General features: G+C 37.5%; 2 protein-coding genes across 2 annotated transcripts in view; one reads left to right on the plus strand and one right to left on the minus strand.

The window, feature by feature from the left end:
• Nucleotides 1-4910: 4910 nt before the first annotated feature.
• Nucleotides 4911-9246, minus strand: LOC119479567 (neurexophilin-1-like). The gene is made up of 2 exons (XM_037755332.1): nt 8880-9246; nt 4911-6792 (listed from the first exon to the last, which is right to left on the minus strand). The coding sequence occupies exons 1-2, from the start codon at nt 8937-8939 to the stop codon at nt 6052-6054; spliced, it is 801 nt and encodes a 266-aa protein (XP_037611260.1). The 5' UTR covers nt 8940-9246; the 3' UTR covers nt 4911-6051.
• A 10556-nt stretch (nt 9247-19802) lies between these two features.
• Nucleotides 19803-27735, plus strand: part of LOC119479474 (alpha-tectorin-like) — a 38134-nt gene continuing 30201 nt past the window's right edge. Inside the window, exons 1-3 of the mRNA XM_037755099.1 lie at nt 19803-19825; nt 20519-20587; nt 21598-21621. Of these exons, the coding sequence (XP_037611027.1) occupies nt 20542-20587; nt 21598-21621 (70 nt within the window). The 5' untranslated portion in view covers nt 19803-19825; nt 20519-20541. The remainder of the gene's footprint in view (nt 19826-20518; nt 20588-21597; nt 21622-27735) is intronic.

Raw genomic sequence — 27735 nt, forward strand, 5'->3', positions numbered from 1 at the left:
GCTGCCGCCTTCGACCTGCAGTCAGAGCTCCGCGTCCGGCAGCAGCGGCTCCTCCTCTGACCAGGAGCAGAGCTTCGCCTCGCTTCTCCGCCGGTCAGAGCTGGGAGCCAACACTGACACCACGCTGCTGGAGACCCAGGCCGTATTGCTGAAGGGAAGGGAAGCACGGAAGAACCAGAACCAGGACTAAGCGGGACAGACCCTTCTGCAGTAAAATCAGAGGTTTTCTAAAGGGACTCTGGTGCTCGGAAACGCTACCGCTTTTGTCCACAAGGACCGCCAAAATCAACACAAAATGAAAGTTCCTAGTAGCTTTAATATGTGTCCTCAGTTGTGTTTTAGCACCATCCAAAACATAAACTCCTTCCACTTTTTTCCACTTTTCTTTCTAAAACACAAACACTGGTGTGAGAATTGGACTGATGGACATGCTGTACAGTGGTGGGATGTAATTACATTTGCCCAAAAACTGTACTCGAGCACATATCTGAGGCTTTATTTAAGTATTTCCATTGCCACGTATAAACTCATACTCTATATGTATTTCTGAGGGAAATATGTTTTTTTTTTACTCCACCATATTCATTTGACATCTTCACAGATTAAGATTTTCTATACAAAACTACTTGATTGTCTTAAAAATGATGACACTTTGCTATAGATTAATATACTGAATATAAAGTTGTTAAATTTGCTCCACTGTCTTGACAAACTACAACAGTAAAATGCTACTTGCACATGAATGCATCAGTAATTATAATATCTAATAATAGTATGTGTTTCACCTAGGATGGAATTGTACCAGCAGAGGTGACTCTTTTGCAATTTTTTTCGCACAGATGTTTTTGCCAAGCGCGTCCGCAGAGTCAGCAACACGTGAGGTCACCATTTCTGACAGCTGTCATCAGAAAATGTGACCCCAAATGAGGCAAATATGTGACAGAAAACACAAAACTAAATTGTTTAAAAACATAAATGTGATTTAACATTTTTAATTTAAAGATATATTCACAAAACTCTAAAAGAAAAGTCAAAGATAGGTACAGTGGGGTCACAATTTTCTGACAACGGCCATCAGAAATTGTAAGCTTATGTGTTGCTGGCTCTCTGCAGTTCGGTCACAGATTTCAGTATAACACCAACAACAGTCTCAAGATTTAGGAGAATACAATTTTATTGAACATAATAAATTAACTTGCATAACGACACTGTTGTATTATCAAACAGTGTTCATTTACTTACATTAACTGACATGTTCAATGATGAAATAACTTACATTTATGAGGTTTCTTTAAGGATATCCTCTCCAAATTATATGTAACGTTAATATCTCTGAGGAAATCTGTCAGATTGACGGCAGTGACCCTCGCTATAGCAAGGCCCGCCTCCAGGAAGAAGAAAACATTTATTATTATTATTATTCACAATGTAATATTCTTTCTGTTTCACCTGGAATATCTTTTAAGAATAGTCGTGTAAATGTTGGAAAAAAGTTTGGACCCACAAAAATACCTTTTGGTAAATAAGGTAAAAAAAAGTGCCATTTAAAAATCATTCATCAATGTTACCCAGTTAGGTCCTTTTTTTGTTAAATTAAAAAATTATATTGATTTAAGGTGCGCTTTGTGTGATTTCCATACTGAAACTATGTACTATATACTGAAAATGTACACATGCACACGCAAGATATTTGTAGATTTATCTTGGAAAATATTATCTGTGACTTTGAACTTCTACTGGAAAATGTATTTTTTTAGTTTTTTTAAGGCTCAACACAATATAAGAGATAGAATATTTACTAATCAATCTCATTATCATTGTCGCAAAGTTTAACATTCATAATCCCAAATTTGCTCCCTTTAATGTTTTCAAGAAAGAAATGAAAAGGCTAATAAAGCGGTGAGTCTCTGTTCCCATTTTAATGTTTTTAATAAGTTACTATTATTTGTTTATTTATATTAACCCCTGGCATGTTTTGTGTTTTATGTTACTTTTATTTATTCATTTATTTTATTTTTATGTTTGTTCTTATTTATCCCTTTTTTTCCTTCATGTGTATTGTTTACCAATGTGTTGATTCAAAGTTTAAGTACAAAGTTTATTGGGAAAAAAATATTATTATCTTGTGAATAATAATAATAATAATAATAATAATAACTATTATTAGTTATTATTATTATTATTATTCACAAGATGAATTTACAAATAATGAGGCAATCACTACATTACAAAGTTTCTGTCCATGTGGAATACCATATTCAATAATATAATATTATTTTTGATTTATTGTTTGGTGAAACTTGTTTTTTGCTTCAAAAATTGAACTCATCTGGCCTGTATTTGGGAAAGGCGTCCAAAAACAGTCCTGGATCCTTTTGCACAGAACAGATGATAAATGCCATCAAATTGTTTATTTAAACCAGTATGAATATTTTAATACTTATTACATGGAATACTTTAATAATTAAATAATAATAATTTAATATTATAATTTAATAATTTAAAATAATGTAATACTTAAAATAATGTAATACTGAAATTAGGCCATCGATTAACATATCAATTAGGAGTCATTAATTTGCTCTAGCTCCAAGACAATTAACGACGCTTGTTTTACGACACTCGAGGATTTACGGCACTCAGCCAGCAAGGTAACGACAACAAGCATAGCCTAACATCAAGAGAGAAGAGAAGATATTGTTTTACGACAGTTCATTTTTAATACAAAAACGTTTCTATTCGTATCTATGGCAACTTTAAAGGATTAAAGGAGTATAAATAATCGAGGAATGGACACATATTGGGACGTTATGACCGCTTCAAAGGTAAGGAGTCACCACTTTTTATCTCTCTTGTTTTAAAGCTGTAAGCTACAGAATAGTTTAAAGCATAATTAATAATAAGTTGACATTCTCTCAGTCCAAAAGTCAAAATTTATTGAAAAAAGAAAGATGTAATCATATTCAAAATTCACAACATGTTTTTATCCAACGAAATAGTCTGCTTCAATCCATATTTGTTGGCATTTAGCCTTTCAAAAACAACATTTTCACTGGGTTTGCTTGTAATAGACAAAAGGTACAGGGTGGTCTAGCAGCAGTCCACACCACATAAACTACATTGATATAACCACAATGACACAATATTTTCCCCCATTTTTTTTATTTTTTATTATAGGCTATTTGATGTGTTTCTGTCCCAACATGTACACTTTAAAGGGGCTGTTTGTAAGAATCAGAAATGCTTGTGAACAGCGACACCTGTGGCCCTTAAGTCAACGAAAGTCAGCGTCGGGCTCGCGCTTGTGCTCGCTCTAAATAAACATGAACGAGCATCGCTCAAAACAGTGAGGCGACACACGTCAGCTAAAACCACAATATCACTCTATATTTCACCTGCTTGTAGTGATGGCGAGCTGAAGCTTCATGAAGCTTTGAAGCTTTCCAGCTAATTGGTTCAGAAAAGGGTTCATTTCTCGACGCTTCATGTGCACACGAAACCCCCTGGTGGTCAAAGAGTGTAAAACAGGCAGATATGATCTTAACCACGTGATCTGTGATATACTGTATTTTGCACCAGTAAAGGCTGTTGGGAATGACTATAAACAATGAAAAAATATATATTACCATATCTATATACTATATAATATGTCTATTTTCTAGTAAGTATATTATAAGTATATAACATACATGTATAATAAATTGTAATTGTTTGTGAGGAATGCATCTTATGTGTGTAAACCAATCCTTTGGTCAATAATTGTATTGCAGTGTAGTGTAATATAATATAATAATGGCAGGAGGGGTAATATTAGTGTTCTGTGTCACATCTGGAAAGTGGCATTGGTTTAACCAGTAAAGATCTGAACCACTTCCTGAACCAGTCACGCGGTATGGCCGGGCAGCGAGGCTTCGGACGTCATCAATGACGTCATTGGTCTAAAACGATACAAGCCTCGATACGCGCATCGCGGAAAACTTCCTGGATTTCTCGACACACGCTCCGAAGCCTCGGAACAGCACGTAACATCACTAAAGGTAAGGAGTCACCACTTTTTATCTCTCTTGTTTTAGGGCTGTAAGCTACAGAATAGTTTGAAGCATAATTAATAACGTTGACATTCTCTCTCTCAGTCCAAAAGTCAAAATTTATAGGAAAATAGATGTAATCATTTCCAAAATCCACAACATGTTTTTATCCAACGAAATAGTCTGCTTCAATCCATATTTGTTGGCATTTAGCCTTTCAAAAACAAAATTTTCACTGTGTTTGCTTGTAATAGGCAAAAGGAGGTACGCACAGGGTAGTCTAGCAGCAGTCCATACCACATAAACTACATTGATATAACCACAATGACACAATATTTTTCCCCATTTTTTATTTTTTATTATAGGCTATTTGATGTGTTTCTGTCCCAACATGTACACTTTCAATTTAAAGGGACTGTTTGTAAGAATCAGAAATGCTTGTTAACAGCGACACCTGTGGCCGTTAGGTCAACGAAAGTCAGCGTCGGGTTCGCGCTTGTGCTCGCTCTACATAGACATGAACGAGCATCGCTCAAAACAGTGAGGCGACACACGTCAGCTAAAACCACAATATCACTATATATTTCACCTGCTTGGCAGTAATGTTAGCTGACCAGACGAAGGTCTCTCCATGAATCACTGCTGATCCTAGTGTTGGCTTTTAGATATTCTCAGAGCTACGAAGTCTTCTGCAGTGTGTAGTGTGCGCGCATGCACGTGAGGTGGAGCGAGCTGAGTGAAGGCAAGCAGGCAGCGGAGCAGAGTTCTGCAGAGACTCCGGCCCTGGAGACCAAAGCTACGGTCTCCCCTGCGTCCTCCGACCGCTGCCAACACTGTTTTGCAAGACGGGCTTCAATAGATATAACTTTTTGGTGCTTCCATGTAGTTTGTGTTGGAGTCTTGTCTGAACAGCGTAGCCACAGCGTAGCAATACGCGAGCACGCATGGGACACCGAACCAGGTGATTTATACGTGTAAGAAGTTACAAACAGTCCCTTTAACTGAGAAAAGGTAAAAAGAAGATTTAAAAACCTCATCATACAATTTCTTAGGTTTTTATCTTTGTCTTAAAACCACTAGTGGGGCAGCTAAGCCGAAATATTAATGACAATTGTGCATTTTGCGATAAAAGCATATCTATATCTATAAAGATATCTATATCTTTTCATAACATATACACCTGCATCTGTGCCAAATGTGTTGCTTTTATTGCAAAATGCACAATTGTTATGCTTAACTGACCTGCTACACCTCCATCATAGCAGAGGGGCACATCCTGACAGCAGGGGATGTTACAGTCAGATACTGTTCCCCCTGATCAATATGTAAAGAAGCTCACAAATTTGTCAAACTCATACTGCTGACTCCCACAACAGGTAAGTCCTGTGATTTTCTGTCTGCTATTCCCAAATCAATGTGTCCATCATAGCAGGAGGAACACATCCTGACTTAAAATAAAAAAAGACTTGATCTTTAACTGTATGGTATACTTGGTGTAACATTTAAGGGATAATGTACAGCGAGCCGGTCATTGTTGTGAAAGAAACCCCGACAGGGCGATGCTGAACATTACCTAGCTCCAGCCCCTCATTTACAATGATTTTCTGCTTTTAGTTGTCTTCTGTGATAGTAAAGGTTGTGAGGAGATTTTCTCACAACTTTGTCATTTCATAAAACCAAACAATTAATCAATTTACTAATTGATTAATCGTGAAAAATAATTGTCACATCAATCGATAATGAAAATAATAGTTAGTTGCAGCCCTAATTATATGCATTTCATAAAACCAGTCTAATATAACTCTTGTAGTCTACAACAAGCAAGATATTGCACTAAAAACATATAGGTTGCTTTAAAGGTGCTAAATACGGGATTGGGAGCATTTCTGTTGCCTCTCAACAGCTCTCAACATGGCGACAGTGAGCCGGTGGCTCGCAGCTAACTGTGCTCCTTGCTGCTCACACTGGATTTCTCTTTGTGGATTTATTGAAATATTATTCCACTAGTGTCCTTGACTTCCGGTTAACCTGTGGGCAGGTAGGCTCCTGGATTCTGGTAGCTGTAGTCTGGACACACTTTTTGAACCAGTCTGTAGTCAGTGCTGTAGAAAGACACGTAGATGCAGATGACCTGGAAAGGTTTGGAGCACATCCAGGTGACGTGGCTCTGAGTCTGCTCCTGAGCACACGTCTTGGATGGGTCATAGTTGCACAGCATCACCTTTTTGTTGCGTTCCGTCCTCTCATAGTCCACCCTGCAGTTGAAGGTCTTTGAGTCTTTGGGGTTGACCACGCTTTGGCGCTCCAGATCAAACTCCACCTCTTTCATCGGTGGGACGAGGCTGACGGACACGTTGCCCACACCTGTGGAGTTATGGCGGAAGTAGACTCCGAGAGAGCCGTTCCTGTGATCCACGATCTTACCCATTATCAGCAAATTCAGTTTGACGGTTTTGATGTTTGAGTAAAAGTCCCCCCAGTTGAACGTCCTGGAGAATTTAGATGTTCCATGAACTTTCATAATGGGACGAAGCTTTATCTTTAAGGACGGGTTGGAGTGTGACTGGGAGTTTGCTCCAAGTATTTCCAGAAGTCCCTGCTTTGAAAGAGGAATAAAAGGACTGATGGGTAGTTTGGTGTTTGGAATCAAACTCCCAGTTTGGAGCGCCCAGTCTTTCTGTGAAGAAGGGTCTTGGCTTCTGTTGAGTTCAGGTGATGCTCTCTTGCTGAAGGCGAAGTTGGCATGATGTTGCCCAAGAACCAACTAGACAGAAAATCAGGAGAGAAAATTGGACATTTAGTACCAGTGGAAATAAATCAATAAATATGTTCAGGGATCCAGTTAATACTCACTCTATTTATCTAAGAATATATATGTTATGTTAAACCACTTCCAAAAACCTGTGATATAAAAAAAACCAAAGTCAGTAACTAAGAAAGAATGCTGTGAAAATAGAAATTCTGTTGAAAAATTCTCAACTAATGTAGATGCATTCAAAATGTGATGGATTTTTACAAAGTATTGACATAAAACAAGTAGGGCTATCAATCATTTAAAATGTTTTATCATGATCAATTGCATGATTGTTAATGATTAATCGCAAATGAATTTATCTGTTCAAAATGTACATTAAAGGGAGATTTGTCCAGTATTTAATACTCTTACCAACATACAGTAGGAGTGGGCAAATATGCTTGATTTATGCAAATGTATGTATATATTTATTTATTATTGGAAATCAATTAGCAACACAAAACAATGACAAATATTGTCCAGAAACCCTCACAGGTACTGCATTTAGCATAAAACATATGCTCAAATCATAACATGGCAAACTCAAGCCCAACAAGCAACAACAGCTGTCAGTGTGTTAGTGTGTTGACTTGACTATGACTTGCCCCAAACTGCATGTGATAATCATAAAGTGGGCATGTCTGTAAAGGGGAGACTCGTGGGTACCCATAGAACCCATTTTCATTCACATATCTTGAGGTCAGACATGAAGGGACCTTTGAAAATGCCCATGACAGTTTTTCCTCGCCAAATGTAGTGCAAATTTGGAGCGTTATTTAGTCTTCTTCGCAACGAGCTAGTATGACATGGTTGGTACCAATGGATTCCTTAGGTTAACAAGTATTGACATACTTGAGCATAAAAAAGTGCTTATTGTGAAGATGGTACCTTTTTAAATTAGGGCTGCAACTAACGATTATTTTCATTGTCGAATAATCCTTTGAGTATTTTCTCAATTAATTGATTAGTTGTTTAGTCTAAAAAATGTCAGAAAACTTTGAAAAATGTGTTTCCTAGAAAGCCAGCAAGATAACGTCCTCAAATGTCTTATTTTGTCCACAACTCAAAGATATTCAGTTTACTGTCATAGAGGAGTAAATAAACCAGAAAATGTTCACATTTAAGAAGCTGGAATCAGAGAATTTTTACTTTCTTTTCTTAAAAGATTAATTAAACCGATTAATCGATTATCAAAATAGTTGGCGATTAGTTTAATAGTTTACAACTAATCGATTAATTGTTGCAGCTCTATTTTGAATGATGATGCAATAGCCTATAAGATGCATTTTTAATCTTGTAGGTGATCTAACTACACTCACATTCTGGCTATTCTGACCCACAATCCTCTGCGCAGTGGATATATGAGCAAGAGAGTCAAAGTTCAAGGCACAATGTTATGACGAAGTAGTAAGGTTGGGCAATATGACGATAGATATTGTCAAAACGGCTATCGTATATATTTTTTTAATATATTTTTTCTATATCGTTTCTATCGCAATATAGGCAAGGCCTATATTCAAATAGTTTTTTCTACAATTTCACTTAAAACTGTTATGTTCATTTTGCACTCAAGTTCTTAAAATGAGAATATATTTATTTTACGTACTCTTCATTTATAAAGTATTTAATTCCTGCTATATCGTGATATTTATCGTTATCAAGATATGAAATGACCTATATCGTGAAAGAAGATTTTGGGGATATTGCCCTACAAAGCAGTATTTCCCAATTGTATGCATATTGCATGCAACAATACGTACTTTGTAAGGGCAGCTGCAGTATGTTAAAAGTAAAAATACTGTTGTTAGATTAAACTCTAAAAATGCATCATATTTAATTAGAATATAGTGTATTTTGGCATGTAAAACAAAACAAAATAACTAATCATTTTACAGAGGTATATGGTGGCATAAAAAAATATTATTTCTATGTAAAATATAGCTGAAAAATTACAAAAGAGAAGTGTCAGTGGCTGACAACTACACTTCTTGAGTATTTTGCTACTTTCAATCTGCTTGCTGAATTTGTTCTACTTCTAGTCTAGTTCTTGTACTTACCAAACAAAAGGTACCTTCCAGAAGTATCCAAACAAAGCACTGCCGGGCGTACATTTCCATAGTGCAGAAATTCCTGTCTTCAGATCCATCCACTCTCACCTGCACTTTATTCAGGTTAAGTTTTGAAAGTCCATGTTGAACAGCTGCATCCACATGAAATGCTGGTAGAGACACCAGCAGGAAACCGTCTGTGTGCTGCAGCTTCCACTCACACACACTGGGAGGCTTTGTCAGAACTCAAGGTTTTTAACACTCAGTTTTGCTGTGTCTGCCCTCTCTCTCTCTCTCACCCACCCAATCACACACACACATACCCTTTTCTTTAAGGACACGCAGTGTTAACAGTATCACCCTGGATGTCCTGCCTGTAGTCCTCCTCTCCTTCTCTCTGTCACTAAAAATGTCTTGCACCATGTTCTGGGTGATGAAATAATTCAATTGACACTTTTTAAAATGAGAATTTATTTTGATTCACATGAGGCAACCTCATCCAAGACAATGTGATACTGCCACCCTGTGGCCAGATAGCAAACTGTAGACTGGGCTGAAATAGAGCAGCCAAATTAGATGGAAAAATCCCATTATAAACTCCATTATGATTTAATCCCCTGAAAACTTGATTTCAAATCTTAAGATTCTTCTATATTCATGAGATTCCTCTATATTCATGATTAAAGCAAAAAATATAATACTACTATAAGATTATGATTTTTTTGGGGGCTTTTTTATTTATTTATTACGCACTAAACCAGCCTAAAAATGTCATGTAAAATGTCTTAGTATAGTATGTCATTAAAAAAGTCATAAAAACCTCATAGTATAGTATGTCATAAAAATGTTATTAAAAAAAATCATAATATAGTATGTCATAAAAATGTCATAAAATATCATAATATAGTATTTCATAAAAAAATGGCATTAAAAAGTCATAATATAGTATGTTATCAAAAATGCTATAACATGTCATAGTATTGTATACCATAAAAAAATCATAGTATACCTCTGTAGTATACTATGTCATAAAAAAAGTATAGTATATCATGAAAAAGAAATGTATGTTATAAAAAAGTCATACTGTGCCCTCCAGTACCCATACCACCATACTATTTAGTACGCCAGAAAAAGTTTTAGAATGTCCCAATGCATAGTATGTCAAGTAGTATGCCAGAAATACCAGGATGTTCTGCTACATCCGGTAGCATTTTGCAGTATGCAAGCCAGCATACTTTTCTGGCTATTCTGACCCACAATCCTCTGGGTAGAGGATATATGAGCAAGAGAGTCAAAGTTCAAGGAGAGCAAGGTTATGATGAAGTAGTAGAGCTGGGCAATATGATGATATATCGTCAAAATGATATAAAAATGTATATATTTTTCTATATTGCGATATAGGCTATCTATATTTATTTATTTTTTCTCTATAATTTCACTTACAACTGTTATGTTCATTTTACACATTTTGCAATTTAAGGTCTTAAAGGGACTATTTGTAACTTTCAGAAATGCTTCTTAATAGCGACACCTGTGGCCGTGAAATCAACGAAAGTCAGCGTCGGGCTCGTGCTTGTGCTCGCTCTAAATGGACATGAACGAGCATCGCTCAAAACAGTGAGGCGACACACGTCAGCTAAAAGCACAATATCACTCTATATTTCAGCTGCTTGGCAGTAATGTTAGCTGACCAGACGAAGGTCTCTCCATGAATCAATGCTGATACTGTGTTTGCTTCTCCTGCCTCAGTGCAGGCTTCAGCAGCGGGGCTACCCAGCGAGAAACTCGTCTCCCTCCGCCCGCAGCCGGAGAGAGCAGGAAGACACCGGCAACCGGTCGGTAACGAGACGGTAAAGTTTCTCTCTGCGGAGCCCCGTTACTTCCCAAGACACGGGAAACCTCTGTTGGTCTGGAGGAGCTGCAGCAGTTATTTCTGCACAAACGTCCACTGTACATTCACTAGATATTCTCAGAGCTAAACTAACTCTTCTGCAGTGTGGAGTGAGCACGCGTTCACGTCTAGAGGTGGAGCGAGTACGCGAGAACGCGCGCGCTGTCTGAGTGAAGGCGAGCCAGCAGAGGAGACGAGACAGCGGCCACACGCGAGCGCGCATATAAGAGCGCGCATGCGTTCCGACCCGCTACATTTATACGCTTAGAAAGTTACAAACAGTCCCTTTAAAATGAGAAAATACTTATTTTACGTACTCTTCCTTTGTAAAGTATTTACTTCACACCGGAGTATAAAAAAATTCACCGTGTGGCTATTTCATATAGACTATTTATTTATTGAATTACCAGAAAACATGCTATATCGTGATATATATCGTTATCAAAATATGAAATTACCTATATTGTGATAGAAGACTTTGGCCATATCGGCCAGCCCCACAAAGTAGTATGCAATTGTATGCATACTGCACTATGTACTGCTCAGACCTGGCATTAACATGCGTTCTGAGTGATCCAAACACAAGTGGACAGCTTTAAAGATATAATATGCAACAATTTCCTAAAAAACTATGTATAGATTGATACAAAATCCCCCTCAATCATCACTTATGACTCACTAGCAGTGTGGGGTGATGTCTGTTTCTGTAGAGACCTTGCAGCCCTCTGCCTGTATTTTTTCTTTTCTTATTATTTTGATTTATTCGGGATGCTTCTGAGCGTCTGCAAACAGCCTTAAGGCCCCACGTGGGTGTGTAACCCCCAGCCAATAACAGTGTGCTGGATCTGCAGCCCGTTCAGGTGGTCAAATATCGCCGCTTTGTCACGCCCCTCTGCTTCTGATACGGAGGAACTTCCTCTGTTGGATGCTTTGCGGCCGTATTTGACGGATGAGAACGGGTTTGTTGCATCGCTGTGAGTTCCCCTGTTCCTCTGTCTCTCCTCTGTTGTGTGCTGCTATCGGTGTGTCAGCCTGCCTTTTCGGCTGCCTTCATTCAAAATCCAGCAACTCGGCACCTTCCTGCAGGGTTGAGCGGAGGTGTGCGGAGTTAGTTGTGTGTTTATTTGTGTTTTAGAAGGTAACCACTGTGAAACAATCAGAAAATAACGTTTTATTTCTCTGATTCACTGCTTTGTTCTTACAAACAGAGCCGCTCTCTCTCTCTCTCTCTCTCTTTCTCTCTCTCTCTCTCTCTCTCTCTCTCTCTCTCTTCTCTCCATAGCTCACTTGACCACCGCTGCTCTCTCTCTGCTGTCCAGCAACCGTCTATGAGAGCCGGCTGTCAATCACTCGCAAACTCCGACTAAACGGTCAAACTAGGCTGATCAAATATGAATCAATATTATGTTACGTTAATGCCTACTTCTCGCCTCAAATGTTTTCAGAATCATCTTGTAGTGTACTGTTTAGCTGTAAAATGAGAAAGTTTTTGACCCGGCAGCCATGTTTAGATCTCTTCAGGGAATATCAAGCACCACTCACATGACCGGAGCACAGCCAATAGGAACGCTCTCTCTCTGAAATTACATGTGATTGGTCAAAGTCTTCCGTCGTGGGCTAGATTTTCTAAAGCCTGAAAACAGAGCCATGAAGAGGTGCAGAAGTCTAGTTATTTCTCAGAGCACTTGAATTACAATATGCTTAAAGGTTATTTTGGAATTTTAGCCCAACGATACCAAAAATATACTGCCTACTGCCACTTTAAGTACGTCTGTTCCCGCCTGGTATTAGAATGCGTCTCCACATGCATCTTGAGTGACCACTTGTGATCGGATCTCACTTCCCCGCTCTATATGCAAATAAACACGTAGTAAACACGTGGCTAATACAGCAGACATTGTGACGTAATATTACATGAATGTTAGTAGTAATATCCTATATATTCGTGAATTTGTGTACATTTTATTAACATCAAAATAAAAGGTTATTGTATTCCATGACGCCGGCACCGCTGCCTTTGCCCGGCAACAGCGGGGTACAGAGCTTGGGAGATTTGGGGATGAGAGGGAGAGAGAGCGGGCAGGTGTCAGCTCTGTGCAAAGCACCGGAACAAAAACACAGACACATCTCTGACAGTATGATAATAATGCACTTTGAGTGCAAAGTCTGTAGATATGTAGCCTATAGTTAAGATATATTTTAACAAAATACAGTTGTACCGACAGAATACAGTAGAGCACGGAAGCCGTTTCCATGGTGCGAGGCAGACAAGCACTCGAGTTTGCCTGTCTATTCACATGAGGAGCGGATCTCAGCGGGACGTCAGTTGAGTATGTGGTCATTCGATGTGGCCCAGGACACATTCGCTTACATACAGCTAAAAGAATGTGGTCATATGTGGCCCAAACCACCTCTGAATGTGGTCTGAGCGATCGGATCTCAATGCTTCCTCAATTCATCTTGAGTGCGTTCACACCTGTACTTAGAGCTGTCCACTGGTGATCCGATCACTCAGGACGCATGTTAATACTAGGTCTGAACAGGGCCATAGGGTCAAAGTGAACGGGGCCCAGTGAGGCAGCATATGTCCAGATTGTTGTGCTATGCCACCAGCATTTCTGTTAATCACATAACCACCAGCTAGATATGCCGTTCTGCGTGATGCATCGTTTTTGTTGTGACTAATTGGCCCTATACCAATAGCCGCAGTGGTAAATGGAACGCTATAAGGTGTTCTTGATGCACATACCTTCACTTGCTTCTTCCATCTTGCAGCAGACACGTCATCATTTTAAAACATTCTTTGCAGGGTGTGTGCAGGTACGTGGGTGCAAAGTATTACATATTGTGGCACTGAACCAATGGAAATGTGTAAGGTATAATTTAAATGTACTCGTCCCCAGGGACCTACATGCCACCGGCACCACCGCCTTTTCCTGGCAACAGAGGGTACAGAGCTTCAGAGAGCCGGGGATGAGAGAGACAGAGAGCGAGTGAGTGCGTCAGCTTCGTGCAAAACACTGGAACAAAAACACACACATCTCCGACTGTATGATAATAATGCACTTCGAGTGCCTAGTCTGAAGGGGTGTACAGGTACGTGGGTGCGAAGTGTTACATATTGTGGCACTGAACCAGCAGGAAGGTGTAAGGTAGAATTTAATCCATTCATGTGCTGTAGACTCACATATACCTGGTTAATCTCCCGCCTCCCCGCCGTCTGCCTTTGCTCGTGGCTCATGTTGCAGGTCTTGTCTTTCTCTGACTCAGTTTCTTGGGTCAGAGTTACGGTAAGGAAGCGTATTAAAAGATGATCAAATGTCCAATTCAGGACAAGGTTGAGCGAACGTTCAGCACTGTTGGCTGTTACCGAATGAACCTAAAGCTCTGCATCACTGAGAAACAGGCAAACATTTGGATTAAATCTCTTGGTGTGTTACAGTCAAAACTGACCGTGTTTCCTGATTACCATAAGCTTTCATGAAACCCTTCAACACTAGATACTCAAACACATAGTTAAAGATTACCATTTCATAGCCAGTACATCATAAGTTTAATGTAATAGTTTGGCAACCTGTTGTTAAGCAGTTACAGATAATGGATGGATGGATAAGCATGTACAGACGCACAACAGATGTAATAATAAACTTGGTAACACTCTTATTTAGTATCTTGTTTCAACAGTAGTATATACTTTACTTCTAATATGTGTTTTATCTGCTCTATTAGTTTATTTTATTTGTTATTTTAATCTTATTTTATATTATGTTATTGTTGGGTATTTTTTTCTTTTCATTCTCTTTAGTAACCTGATGTTATTTAATCTTTATTGTGCTAAATTGCTTTTATAATAATGATAATTATTATGATTATATACCAGGGAGTTTTGGTCATTAAAAAAGTCCTCTTGTTGTCACTGTAGTCTATTTTGGGCTCATTTATACAAAAAGCTCAACTTTTTAAAGGTGCTTTATACGATATCCAGAGCATTAATATAGCAGCAAACAACTGTTGTCTATGTAAAGATATAGAGGAGTAATTTCTAGCTGAGCAGAGAATGAAGTCACTCTGTGTGTGTTGTAATCAGAGCTTCTCTGTGCTTTATTGACATAGTGGGGTTGGCAGCACATGCTTTTAGTGCATGTTAGTGCATGTGAGCGAGCCCTACTGGCTAGCCGACGACTGCCTCTTAAGGCAGTTACAGCTGAAAGTGCCATCCCGACCGACGGCGTCATTGCGGAAGCGTAGCACCCACCCTCCGGTTCCCCCTCAGGTTAACACGCTTAGCTCTGTCAGCAGTGTTGCTGTTGTTTTCACTGTTGGCGCTGTTAGCACCGTTAGCTGCGAGCCGCCGGCTCATCCGTCGGCTCATCCGTCGGCTCATCCCTCGCCATGCTGAGAGCAGTGCAAAGGCAATAGAAATGCTCCCAATCTCGCATTTGGCACCTTTTACTGAATGATGCATATAAACAGTAAATTCTGTGGAAGCCAATATGGGTATTTCCTTTTGAAAGACTAGTTTACATCTTGTGGGTATTGGTACGTTAACATGTTGGTGATGGGTCATGCCACATAATCAAATAATAAGTAGACACAGGTGGGTAGTCTCAGTGTGTTTGGACCATGAGATGAAATGGTTCTTAATGCAAAAAACTAACACAATTAAGCGACACAAAAAAATAAGCTAGATTCTAAATATTGCACAAATACGAACACAGCTTAAGAAACTACAATCTATAACTACAGCAAAACGGAAGAAACAAGTGACCGAGGATAACCTAAATGTATGCACCTCGTAGCACCTTGTAGCGTTCCATTAACCACTGCAGCTATTGGTATAGGGCCAATTAGTCACAACAAAAATTATGCATCACGCAGAACGGCATGTCCAGCTGGTGGTTTTGGCAATAACAAAATCTATATATACATAGTACCAATTATAAAGTGTGTGCCACACCTGTGCTACCAGCATCGATGCCACTAATGAGCAGGTTTGCTCTGAGGGAAGTTTCTGTGATGACGGTGAAGGTGTCATCATAAATCACATCCTAGTAAATAATGTTTTCAGTTTGAAATGCATCTATTATGTTCACACAGAATTAGATATAGCAGAATGCTAGATGTTACTCCAAGCTAAGTTACTACAGTACTAAGTGTGTAATAAAGTGTGCGACAAAACAACAAATATCAGTATAAATAAATACACTTTCAGTTGAGTAGAGCATGTGCAGTCAAAATATGATTTACTCTCGTTTGACTCTACTTTTGTAAACCAGGTAGGTTAAATAACAGCAATAATTCTCAGTATAATGCGACACAGTTCAACAGCACCACAAACTACATCCTTTTATAATAAATTTTCTCTAAAACAATTTCAACAAAAAATGAAAACTTTGATTCAAGGTCGGACTGTTTTATTAGATTGTATTAGTTTTAGCTAGGTGTGCCTAATAAACTGGCAACTGGGTGTATGTGTGGTATGTGTCTTTGAACACATTTTATTTATTTTATTTTACCTTTTTTTAACCAGATAAGTAAATTGAGAACCAATTCTCATTTTCAATGACAAACTGGCCAAGAGGCAGCCACAGAAGGTGAGTCGATACTAGGCCTGCACGATATGAGGAAAATCTGCGATGTGCGATAACATTGTTCAATATTGCGATGACAATATGATTTGCGTTAAGTAGACAAATATTGAAGTGTGCATATTAGCTATACTTATGCATATATTGTATATATAACTAGGCTAGGCTGTGGTTTCCAGAGCAGCAACAGTAATGTTTACAACAGCAAAGTCACCACATAAACTCATTAATATCTCACTGAAACAATTTAAAATGTTAATAAAGTAAATAATATTCCTGACATGAAAATACTGAGTGAGATTAGAAAGACTGAAGAACACAGATATCAATCACTATCGGTCATCAGGGAGGAGATCTCCCTCTGCTGATCCACTACAGGTACTGCTGGTAGAGAGAGGGGGGGCTGCTTTGTCTCAGCCAGCAGATACGTTTACAAGTAAGATGCCAAATGACAAACTAACCTAAACAGTTAGACCACATAACCTACTGCCAGCTTTTGTTTTAGCTTGTGTAGCCGAGGGTTGCAGTTGCTCCTATACTTTATGAAGATAATAAATTAATAACACGGTGACCCTGTTCTGTACTTTGTATGTCAAAGGTTTTCCTACAAGTGCCGCTGCAGCACTAATGTACACGCACACACCTCTACACACAACAAACAGCGATATCCGTCTGAGAATAACTAATAATAATTATAATGTTGAATATGAATATTGAATAAAGTTGTGGGATTATTCCTTATGTCATGGGCTATTTGGGGATTTATACATTATTATTACATACTTATATACAGGAATACAAACAAAAATAAAAATAAAAAACAAAGCATTAAAATAATGATTTGGAGGTTGATTGATTGAAGCTTCGAAGCATTCGGTTCAGCCCTAATAGATAGCATAATATAAATTAAAAATGTTCAGTATATAATGTACATAGTATATAAACATAGAATTGATTTTAATAGATCAGCCCCATTGTCACTCAGCTATTTGAGTCAGTATCAGCCCGATATCTGATCCGGTATCGGTGCATCCCCCGAAACAACTAATAGCAGCCCCTGGATTGTTGAGATTAACTTTTTCAATAAATTATGCAACATGGATAAAATACAACTGTAAGATAAAGAACAAATCCTGTGTCCTAAAAGCAAGACTAAGCCACGATGACATGATGTCTTTATCATCATCAAATCATTATTATACCCCCGCGACAACGTAGTTGGGGGTATATAGCGCTCCGCGTGTCCGTCCTTCCGTCCGTCCTTCCGTCCGTCCTTCCGTCCGTTCGCGTGGCACACTTTCATTTCCGGAGCAGACCTCGGATATTATTTAACTTAGGAACTCCAAATTTGGTATGATGGTCCAGGGTGCCTACAATTTTTGATAATAACAAGCTAGATTGTGCTCAATAGACTTATTCCATTAGTTCCAAAGGGCAAAACCTTTGGCCCTACTTTAGTAGGGGTCAAGCAGTGAGTGGGCGTATGTGAGCCATGCTCACTTTTGCCTTGTTGTTGTTTGTTTCAATTTGATATGCTAATTTTATTTGCCTGCAGTCAATAACTTCCCACATAGAGTAAACAAAGACAACAAGAGAGAGAAGTCTTGCATATTTTCATTATGCCGCACCACTCCTTCATCTGGCATACCATTTCAAACCACTGTCACATTGTTCAAGCTGGCATTTATGTACCTCAACATTTTAAATCATATGGTTTCTTGGAAAGACACTGTGTTCCTTCTGTACAGTTTGTACTTGTGGTAGGTGTGGCTGTAATTAAAGAGAGGAACTACGCCCATTTCAGTATCCATACAGTACAGGTTATTCTTATGGTCTAAGACAGTCCAAAAAATATTAGTAAACATGAACAACTCTCTCCCGAATCCAAAAACTAGAGTTCAAAAGATTTGATACTGTATTGATACAATATTCAAGAATATTTTAGCAGCATATACTGTATGTATACATCTATATCGTGCTCCAATAAATGTGTGTGAGTAGGCGTATCACCAAACCGACGTGGATGTTGCTTAATCAAGTCTACTAGCTGGCTGGCCTTGAAACCTTCCAAATGGCTCGACAAGCCCTCCAGATCCTTCAGAGATTCCAAATTTTTAAGACGACCATAAAGTACTGCTTCATCTGGGACTGACAAATCCTATCCCCTTTGCCCTGCTACAGCATGAAGGGACACAGACACTTACAAACAAGCCGGGTGGGCACCCCATAACTGCATTTCTGATCGGCTAACCGATCTGCACGAGAGTAGTATGGCTTCAATACATTCAAGTGACAGAGCTGAGAAGATGACCTATGATTGGGGGTAGCTTTTACATAGTTTAGATCTGACACCTTCTTCACCAGTAAATATGGACCAAATTTTGCCCTAAATGGAGAACTTGCTCCTGGACACTTCCTGGACTTTATAAGCCTGTACTTGATTCCATTAACATACTCAAGGTTATGTGGAGTTTTTTTCTCTTTCCAGTTGTCCTGCAAAAGAGTGAGAACATATGTTCTGTTGTCATATAGGCCAACACTTGAGAGTGGATCATATATTCTCAATAGTTAACATTGAAAATAAATGAATTCAGTGTTGCAAAAACCAAGTTAATATTTAGTTTTTGTTATTTTTACTTAATTATCTCCACCAGGCACAGCCTGAGGAGATTATGTGTTCGGCTGTGTGTAAGTGTGTGTGCATCTGTCTGTCCACGGCTAATCTCGCATACTACTGGGCTCACAGGCGTAATATCTTTTGCGCTCATTTATGACTCTATGCACAAGGACTTCTCATGGTTGCGGTGATTCACACTTTTTGAAAAACTGCTTTCCGTTAATTTATCTCCAGCAGGAGGAGAAGGTAAAGAAGAAAGCGAGTGAGAGAGACAGTCAGTGTGTTGTGTTTATTCTGCCGGTGGAATTTTGTGTAATTCACTGCGTTGATTGAACTGTTCACTGCACACACAAATGCCATTGTGAAAATAAACAAACTAAACTAAGGTGGAGGAAACTTAAAAATAACATGAAAACCCTCAGTAAGCTAATGCAACAAATTGGGCTAGTTAACTACACCCAACTAGCTAACTAACTAGAAAGTCAAACTGACAGACAGATACACAGATTTATCAGTTTGCTGCTGCTCAGACTCAAACGAGCATGAATGCGCCTCTGCAAGCTTGGAGGATGATGTATAACTTGCAGCTTCTACTATAGTCATATGTCATATTCTGGTTTTAGCTACAACCTTCTTTCTTTTAACTTTGAGCACAAAATTTGTAATTTGTTCTTGATGCACAATGGAATGTTTGGTTCGCTTGTTATGAGGAAGCAATAAGATTGTATCCATCCGATACTCCTGTAACTGGTCAAATGACAGATTTATGGGACTGTGCCAACTTTTTAATATATAAAGCCTTGTTGCAGCGCTGCAGTCTCACACGGACTTCTCAACAACCAAAGAAGCATAAAAACAGGTAATTAATTTATTTTGTATTTAAATGAGATATTATTTTAAGACAGCTTGCTGCATGCTGATAGTATTTCCTTAAAAAGTGGTGCCTTTTTTCCAACTGAATTATAGTAAGAAGTTAATTGAGCATTTTAATCATATTGGAGACTGCACTGACAAAATGCATTTAATTTAAGAAAGCAATGTTTCATTTTCACAGACATCTTCATTTGACACTGTCAATATTCTATTTTTATTAGCATTATTCCCTCAGACACATAGGTAATGTTTTCGGTCTTGTTTAGCAGTTATTAGGATGTAAATCATATCTTATATGATAACATGCTGAGTCAAACAACAAGTAATTTGTTTTTGGTGCAGATTTGGATTCAGGTGCAGCTCCAGAATAACTAACATCGCTTTTTTAACATTTGTGCAATTTTCTCAGAAACTATCGCACTTACAGTATTATGTACTGTAAGTACAATAGTTTCTGAGAAAATAAAAAAAACAAAAAAGTTGCTGGATCTGGATCGATATGAATTTAAATCTCTAAACATCTTTTGCTATCAAAACCATAAAACAGATTTACAGGACTATGCATCCTTGGTGGGGTATGCAGTCTCTGAATGCTTTCTAGCTTTTTTGTTGTCACATTTTTTTGTTTTTTGTTTTTTTTCATTATTTTGAAATATAATTAATTCTATTTGGTCAGCAGGTTTGAATATTTGGCTTTGGAGAATGGCGAGTCAAATAATGTTGCCTGTGCTGCTTTTGGGGATGATAAGTAAGTATCTAATTAAATCAAATTAAATAAAGTTGAAGTATATATAATCTCTTAGTCATTTGCTTTGTTTTACTCTACTAAACAAGTAAAGCTGAAAATTATTTGGGGAGGTACCACACTTTGATACCAGATGCAATGGTTTGCTTTGCTTTGTTATAATTAACAAGTTACATAATACCAGGCTAAAAATTTAATTAATTTAATTTAAATTTAATTAAAATTTTTTTTTAATTTAATTATATTCAATTTATATTAACTTTTACTTCTGTAGATGCATTTATGTAAATTTACTAACTGACATTTGTTAATTGATGTTAGCAGACTCTGATTTTCATCCAATTATATTTATGTGTTTGTTTTCATAGCTGCAACGACTCCTCAGATTACAAGTGAGTTGAAATTGAAATAATCTTTTAGTCATTTGTTCATATCTCAACAGATCAGTCTTACAATCAGTAGCTCAAAGCAGTTTTTACTTCAAGATCATACGTATTTCCCCTGGATTACAGTTTATACCACTGCTGTATGATTGATTGTTGTTTGTTAGCAGGATTAAGTAGCTTTGAACAGAAGATGTTAGCTGCAGCTCATGTCAAGCTAAATTTCAAGTTATTTGTCCCTTTTAAGGTTTTGAAATACATAGTGACTATAAAATGACAGCTCACAGTATACAATATTATACATGAATTTCTTACTATACTGTTATAATAGTACACAATTTACATCCAATGAGAGTGTTTAGTGTTACAGTGCGTTCATATAGCACAGCAAAAGCAAAGGGTGTTGACTGGAGGTTGGGGAGGTACCACACTTTGACACCAGAGGCAATGGTTTGCTTTGCTTTGTTATAATTAACAAGTTATATAATACCAGGCTGAAAATTGAATTAAATTCAATTATATTAACTTTTACTTCTGTTGATGCATTTATGTAAATTTACTGACATTTGTTAATTGATGTTAGCAGACTCTGATTTTCATCCAATTATATTTATGTGTTTGTTTTCATAGCTACGACGGCTCCTCAGACTACAAGTAAGTTGAAATTTAAATAATCTTTTAGTCATTTGTTCGTATCTCAACAGGTCAGTCTTACAATCAGTAGCTCAAAGCAGTTTGTACTTCAAGATTATGCGTATATCCCCTGTATTACAGCTAATACCACTGCTGTATGATTGTTTGTTAGCAGGAATAAGTAACTTTGAACAGAAGATGTTAGCTGCAGCTTATGTCAAGCTAAATTGATTTGTCCCTTTTAAAGTTTTGAAATATATAGTGACTATAAAATGACAGCACACAGTATAAAGTATTATACATGAATTTATTAATATATTGTTATAGTAGTACACAATTTACATCCCATGAGAGTGTTTAGTGTTACAGTGCATTCATATAGCACAGCAAAAGCAAAGGATGTGAACTGGAGGTTGGGGAGGTACTGCACTTTGAGACCAGAGGCAATGGTTTGCTTTACTTTGTTATACTTAAGAAGTTACATAATACCAGGCTGAAAATTTAATTAAATTCAATTTATATTAACTTTTACTTCTGTAGATGCATTTATGTAAATTTAATGACATTTGTTAATTGATGTTAGCAGACTCTGATTTTTATCCAATTATATTTATGTGTTTGTTTTCATAGCTACAACGACTCCTCAGACTACAAGTAAGTTGAAATTTAAATAATCTTTTAGTCATTTGTTCATATCTCAACAGGTCAGTCTTACAATCAGTAGCTCAAAGCAGTTTTATACTTCAAGATCATGCGTATATCCCCTGGATTACAGCTAATACCACTGCTGTATGATTGTTTGTTAACAGGAATAAGTAACTTTGAACAGAAGATATTAGCTGCAGCTTATGTCAAGCTAAATTTCAAGTTATTTGACCCTTTAAAGGTTTTGAAATATATAGTGACTATAGAATGACAGCACACAGTATAAAGTATTGTACATGAATGTATTACTATACTTTTACTTTATACATTACCAGAGGCAATGGTTTGCTTTGCTTTGTTATACTTAACAAGTTACATAATACCAGGTTGACAAATAGCTGACATTTTGACTTCAAATGTCCCACTAAGCAAAGCCAGTGAGCCTTTGAGAAAATACTGTCTTTTCTAATGTTTTTCAATGACATCTGTTCTATTCCTGCTATGACATACAAAAATGTTTAATGTGAAAAAGATGTATTCTGTTTGGTCAGTATATTGGATTTAAAGAATCCACAAAAACACAAATAATGCATAAAGCATATTTTGTATACAGGATTAAACATGGATATGATTGGTTAAGTGTGGTGATCTAGAAATGATAAAAACACTGTGCAACCTTTGCCAATATGGCATTTACCAATAACACCAACATGGGCATTTCATCTTTTCTTAAAAATGTGGCATCTTTTGTTCTTTCTAGGTCCCCTCTACCCCATTGAGGGAACCAGAAGCCCTGATGCAGACGATGGAAGTTCTCCTCGAATACTCCTGCAACGACCTTTTGTGTATTTCGGACGGACTTATAATCAGATTTATGTATGTAAAAATAGTATTAGAATTTACTAAATCCATATATTTTAATTAATGCATAAATAAGAGAAGCAAAACCTGCAATATTTTATTAAACTAATAATACTTTTTTTAACTTCTTCCTAAACAGTATCAGTTTATAATAACTATAATTTATAAATGGTAAATTGATAGTTAATTAGCATTTAGTTAATAGTTACTTTACTGGTAACAAACCATGAAATGATAATTAATAATGTTTACTTGTTATTAGAAATGCTATAATTTGTTAGTTTAAAAGTTTATTGTTGTACACATTATAAACTTTTATATACTATATTAAATATTTTTTAATGATTACAAAATGATTTGTGAACATTTCAGAAATTGTTTCTAAACATCTACAAACATTACATAGATAGATAGATCAGATATTTGTAACACTTTTTTAATGGTTAATTGATTTGTAAACCATTTATAAAAATGATTTGGATGGCTTTATAAAGTTGCAACTAATTGTAATATCTTGTTAAATGGTTACTAAATGCTTTGTAAAGCATCTAAAACCATTATCTAAATAGATAGTTAATACTTTTAATACTATCTATGTAATGTTTATGGATGTTTTACAATGATTTCTTAAAAGTTTAGAAATAATTTAGTAATCATTAACAAATACTTAATATAGTATATAAAATATTATAATGTGTACAACTATAAACTGTTAATAAATACTTTAATAATGCAATCCGAATGTAATTGTTATCGTCTCCTATCAGCTATGATACAATATATAATTTATAAATTAATTATTTCATATTACACAAACTAATGAAATAACATACATTATAGCTTAACTAATAATTGGTAAACATGATTAAATATAATTTCATTGTTTGTTAACAGTAAAATAATTACTGCAAAGTTTAATTAACTATCAATTTACCATTATTAAATGATTTTTATTGTAAAGCGTTACCATGCGTACTAATTCTTTGTAAGTGAGAACTGGTTTACTTTTTGGTTTCCAGGTGAACCACAATGGACACATGACCTTTAACAGTTCTTGGAGTAGTTTCACAGCTCAAAGGATTCCATTGAATGGAGCCAGAGACTTCATTGCTCCAATCTGGATAGATTTAGACAACACAAGAAATGGTCAGATCCTCTACAACCAATACACCAGTGGCAGTATCCTCGGACGAGCTACAGAAGACATTAATCGTTACTTCCCAGCGTTGAACTTCAAGGCCAACTGGGTCTTTGTTGCAACATGGTATCAGGTGGCATTCTTTGGAGCCACTGGAACAGTAAGTCATCTTGTTCTAAATGAGGAAACACATATGATGTGTATTTTACCTATTACTACATATATTTACTATAATAACCACATGTACATTTTTTTCAGCAAACAACGGCCCAAGCAGTCTTGATCTCTGGTGGCCAGAACTCATTTGTGCTGATGAATTATGGGATGATAGACTTTACACCTGTCAATTTACAGGTAGAGCCATTCAAATTAGATGCAATATACAATGTAAAAAGTTGCCATGCCTTATTTAAATCTGAATGTAGTAATGGAAATGCACAAATACAAAAAGATTTAACTACTTTTATCTATTTGACATCTATTTCCAGGCTGGATATGACACAGAAAACTCCCCTCACCATTTCTCCATCCCTGGATCATTCTCTGACACTGCAACAGGCATTAATTCAACTTTCCCCCGGAGCAGCAATGTCAATGTACCCGGTCGCTGGGCTTTCCGGTTAGACGGAGGATTAAGAAGCTGCACTTTCAAGGTTTTTTAATAATTCATCTGATTGTCTCAATGATTTCAGTCTTTGTACATATAACCATCTCCCTTTGATCAAGGGTCTACCCACCTCTGTCAACCATCAACATTAGTGTGCTTAACAAAGAAACTATCCTAAAACTTGCCTAAAATTGTCAAGTAACAAGTTATTTTGCAATACTGTAGAGAGAAGACCAAAACAACACTACAATAGTGGCTCTGTTTATCATCAGATTACTCAAACTGGAAGAACGATTTGCTACTTTATTGTGCGACATGTATTGTGTGTAAAAACTGGTATTTTTTACCTTGACCCACCAACTGTGGTAGCAGCTGCCGCACTTATAAGTGTCAGAATACTGGCTGACTGTAGCCTCAGATTGTGCTTTTCACACCTTAAATACACAAAATTAACCCTATTTACTTCTACTCTCCCCATGACACCTCCATTTTGTCCTGATTTTCTCTTATTAACACCATTTGTCCATTTTTTTTTCTATTGTTTTTTCTATTTTATTACCTAATATTGTTATATACCATCAATGTGTGTTACTGTACAATATGGCATGTGTTGCATATGTTTACAAAGAAAATGAAATGGACAATAGCATTTAAGATAAGTCAGACAAGGAAAGGGGAAACACACATCTCTGGTTCTTACCTTGTGCTCTAGTCTATTGCTAAAAGGAGATTTTTGACTATTGAATTTCAGGAAACATTTTAGCAAAGCTGCAAGCAACAAGATTGAGTGATAACTTGGTAGAAAACAATGAAAATCGTGTTCCAAGCAGTGTAGCTATATCGTTTTACAGTAAAAAAAAAAAAAAAAAAAGGCAAATCACATGACTACAATTTAGTGTGTGATAAGCTACACATAGAACAATGACAATTTCATTATCCAAGTCCACTTAGCAGCCGTTTTGTGTTATTAATGTAGCACATGCTAAATCTTAATAATTTTTTATGCATGTCTTTGTCTCACCTTTTGCAGGCTGGTGAGTTTTTCTGGACAGACGATTGCTCCAAGTACTGTGAATGCCATGGTCCCAATGACCTGCGCTGTTATGCTGCATCTTGTACCCCTACACAAGAGTGCACCATCAGAAACTGCCGGCTGGGCTGTTTTGATCCAATGTCTACTTGCACTGCATGGGGGGACCCACATTACATCACCTTTGATGGGACAGTGGCTCATTTCCAGGGCACATGCTCTTACATCATTACTGAGAGTGTGAACCACGGCCCCAATGAAACACAGTTTCAGGTAGTAGCCACCAATAGTCACCGTGGCAACAACCGCGTGTCGTTTGTGTCAGCAGTGGATATATACCTCTCAAATCAAAGAGAGAGTGTGCATATCAGGATTGGACCCAACAATATAGTAAAGGTAAACCATTTATTACTTGAAGATGAACAACTTTCTAAATCGGTTTGGTGTAAACATACGTAACGACAAGTGCCTCCTCACCCTTCTTTATCTTTCTATAATCTTTCATCCTACCAGGTGAATGGAAGTGCCGTGTCTCTTCCCACAACTGCAGGAACCTTAGCTCAGGTGGTCAGACAGGGAGGCTACATAGTGGTCGATGCCATTAACTTGGTAGTCCACTTTGATGGCCGTAGTACTTTACTGGTCAGAGTACACTATCACTGTCAAAATAGAGTCACCGGGATGTGTGGAAACCTCAACAGTGATCCTGCAGATGACAAAGTCTTGCCCAATGGCACATTGGCACAAAATGACAATCACTTTGGACACAGCTGGATTTCACCCACAAGCCAACCAGGGTGAGCTGAACTTGTAGGGTATTCCACGCACAAAGTGGCGTCAAAATATCATCAGTTAACAATCTTTCACTACATAAAGAAACAACAACACTCTTATTACAGAAATATATGTTGTGGCAAAATAAACAAAGTGAGCCCAAGTATTAAACGTATAATGTCTTTTCTAGATGTGGATCCACCGATGATATGATTGGTGATGGACTGGACAACTGTCGATTTAGGGCAGAGTACTCTCAGCTCTGTAGCGTCATCACCAACAGTAGCGGCCCATTCAGTGCCTGTCACCCGCACTCTGATCCTCAGCCATTCTTCAGTTCCTGTGTCTACGATCTCTGCCTCTACACTAAAGCCAATGGCATACTGTGTTCTGATGTCGCAGCCTATGAGAAAACCTGCTCTGTTTTGGGATTAAACATCTCCGATTGGCGCTCTGCTTTGTATTGTCGTAAGTTTGCATTAGACCATAGGTATCTTCTCTCTTACCTGTTTTGTTTCTCTTTCATCACTCCTTGTCTCATCATTTCCCCACTATTTCCATAGCTGAGTCAGACCCCTGTGACCAGCTGGGCTGCGCAGAGCATGAGTGGTGTGGTGAGAAGGACGGTGTGTACGGCTGCTTCTGTGATGAGCACCACCATCGGCCCAACAATATGAGCTACGGTGAGGGCAGCTTCTCTTAAAGCACTGCTTTGTTTTTAGATCACAGAAGTGACATGTGTAAGATGAGTAGTAGACATTGCTACGTAGTACAATGGCATTATTCGTGAAACAACACGAGAGCATGGAAAAATACAATCCACTCAGGTTTCGGTTTATCATAGTTCTCCCGCTAGAAACAGGTAGAATTTAGCTATGACTCCCAAAGTGCATTTCAGCAAAAAATATCAAATCCCAACCTTAAAATTCTGTTCGTGCACCGCTGATGGCCAGTGGAAGCTAAAGATTACGGTGTTGAAAAAAGTAATTCTGCAATCTGCAGCTTCCGGGCCAATTTTGAATGCTTTCAGGCGCCCCTGACTAGAAACAACAATGGCTGCCAATGCTGATGGGTATTGTA

The sequence above is a fragment of the Sebastes umbrosus genome, chromosome 20 (assembly GCF_015220745.1).
Source record: "Sebastes umbrosus isolate fSebUmb1 chromosome 20, fSebUmb1.pri, whole genome shotgun sequence".
In the NCBI taxonomy this organism is placed as follows: Eukaryota; Metazoa; Chordata; class Actinopteri; order Perciformes; family Sebastidae; genus Sebastes; species Sebastes umbrosus.

Bases quoted from the DNA above. Each gene is read 5' to 3' on its own strand.
- LOC119479567 (XM_037755332.1), bottom strand. From the start codon at position 8,939: ATGGAAATGTACGCCCGGCAGTGCTTTGTTTGGATACTTCTGGAAGGT. The intron at 6,793-8,879 runs GTAAGTACAAGA...TTTTCTGTCTAG, and splicing joins TGGAAGGTACCTTTTGTTTG to TTGGTTCTTGGGCAACATCA.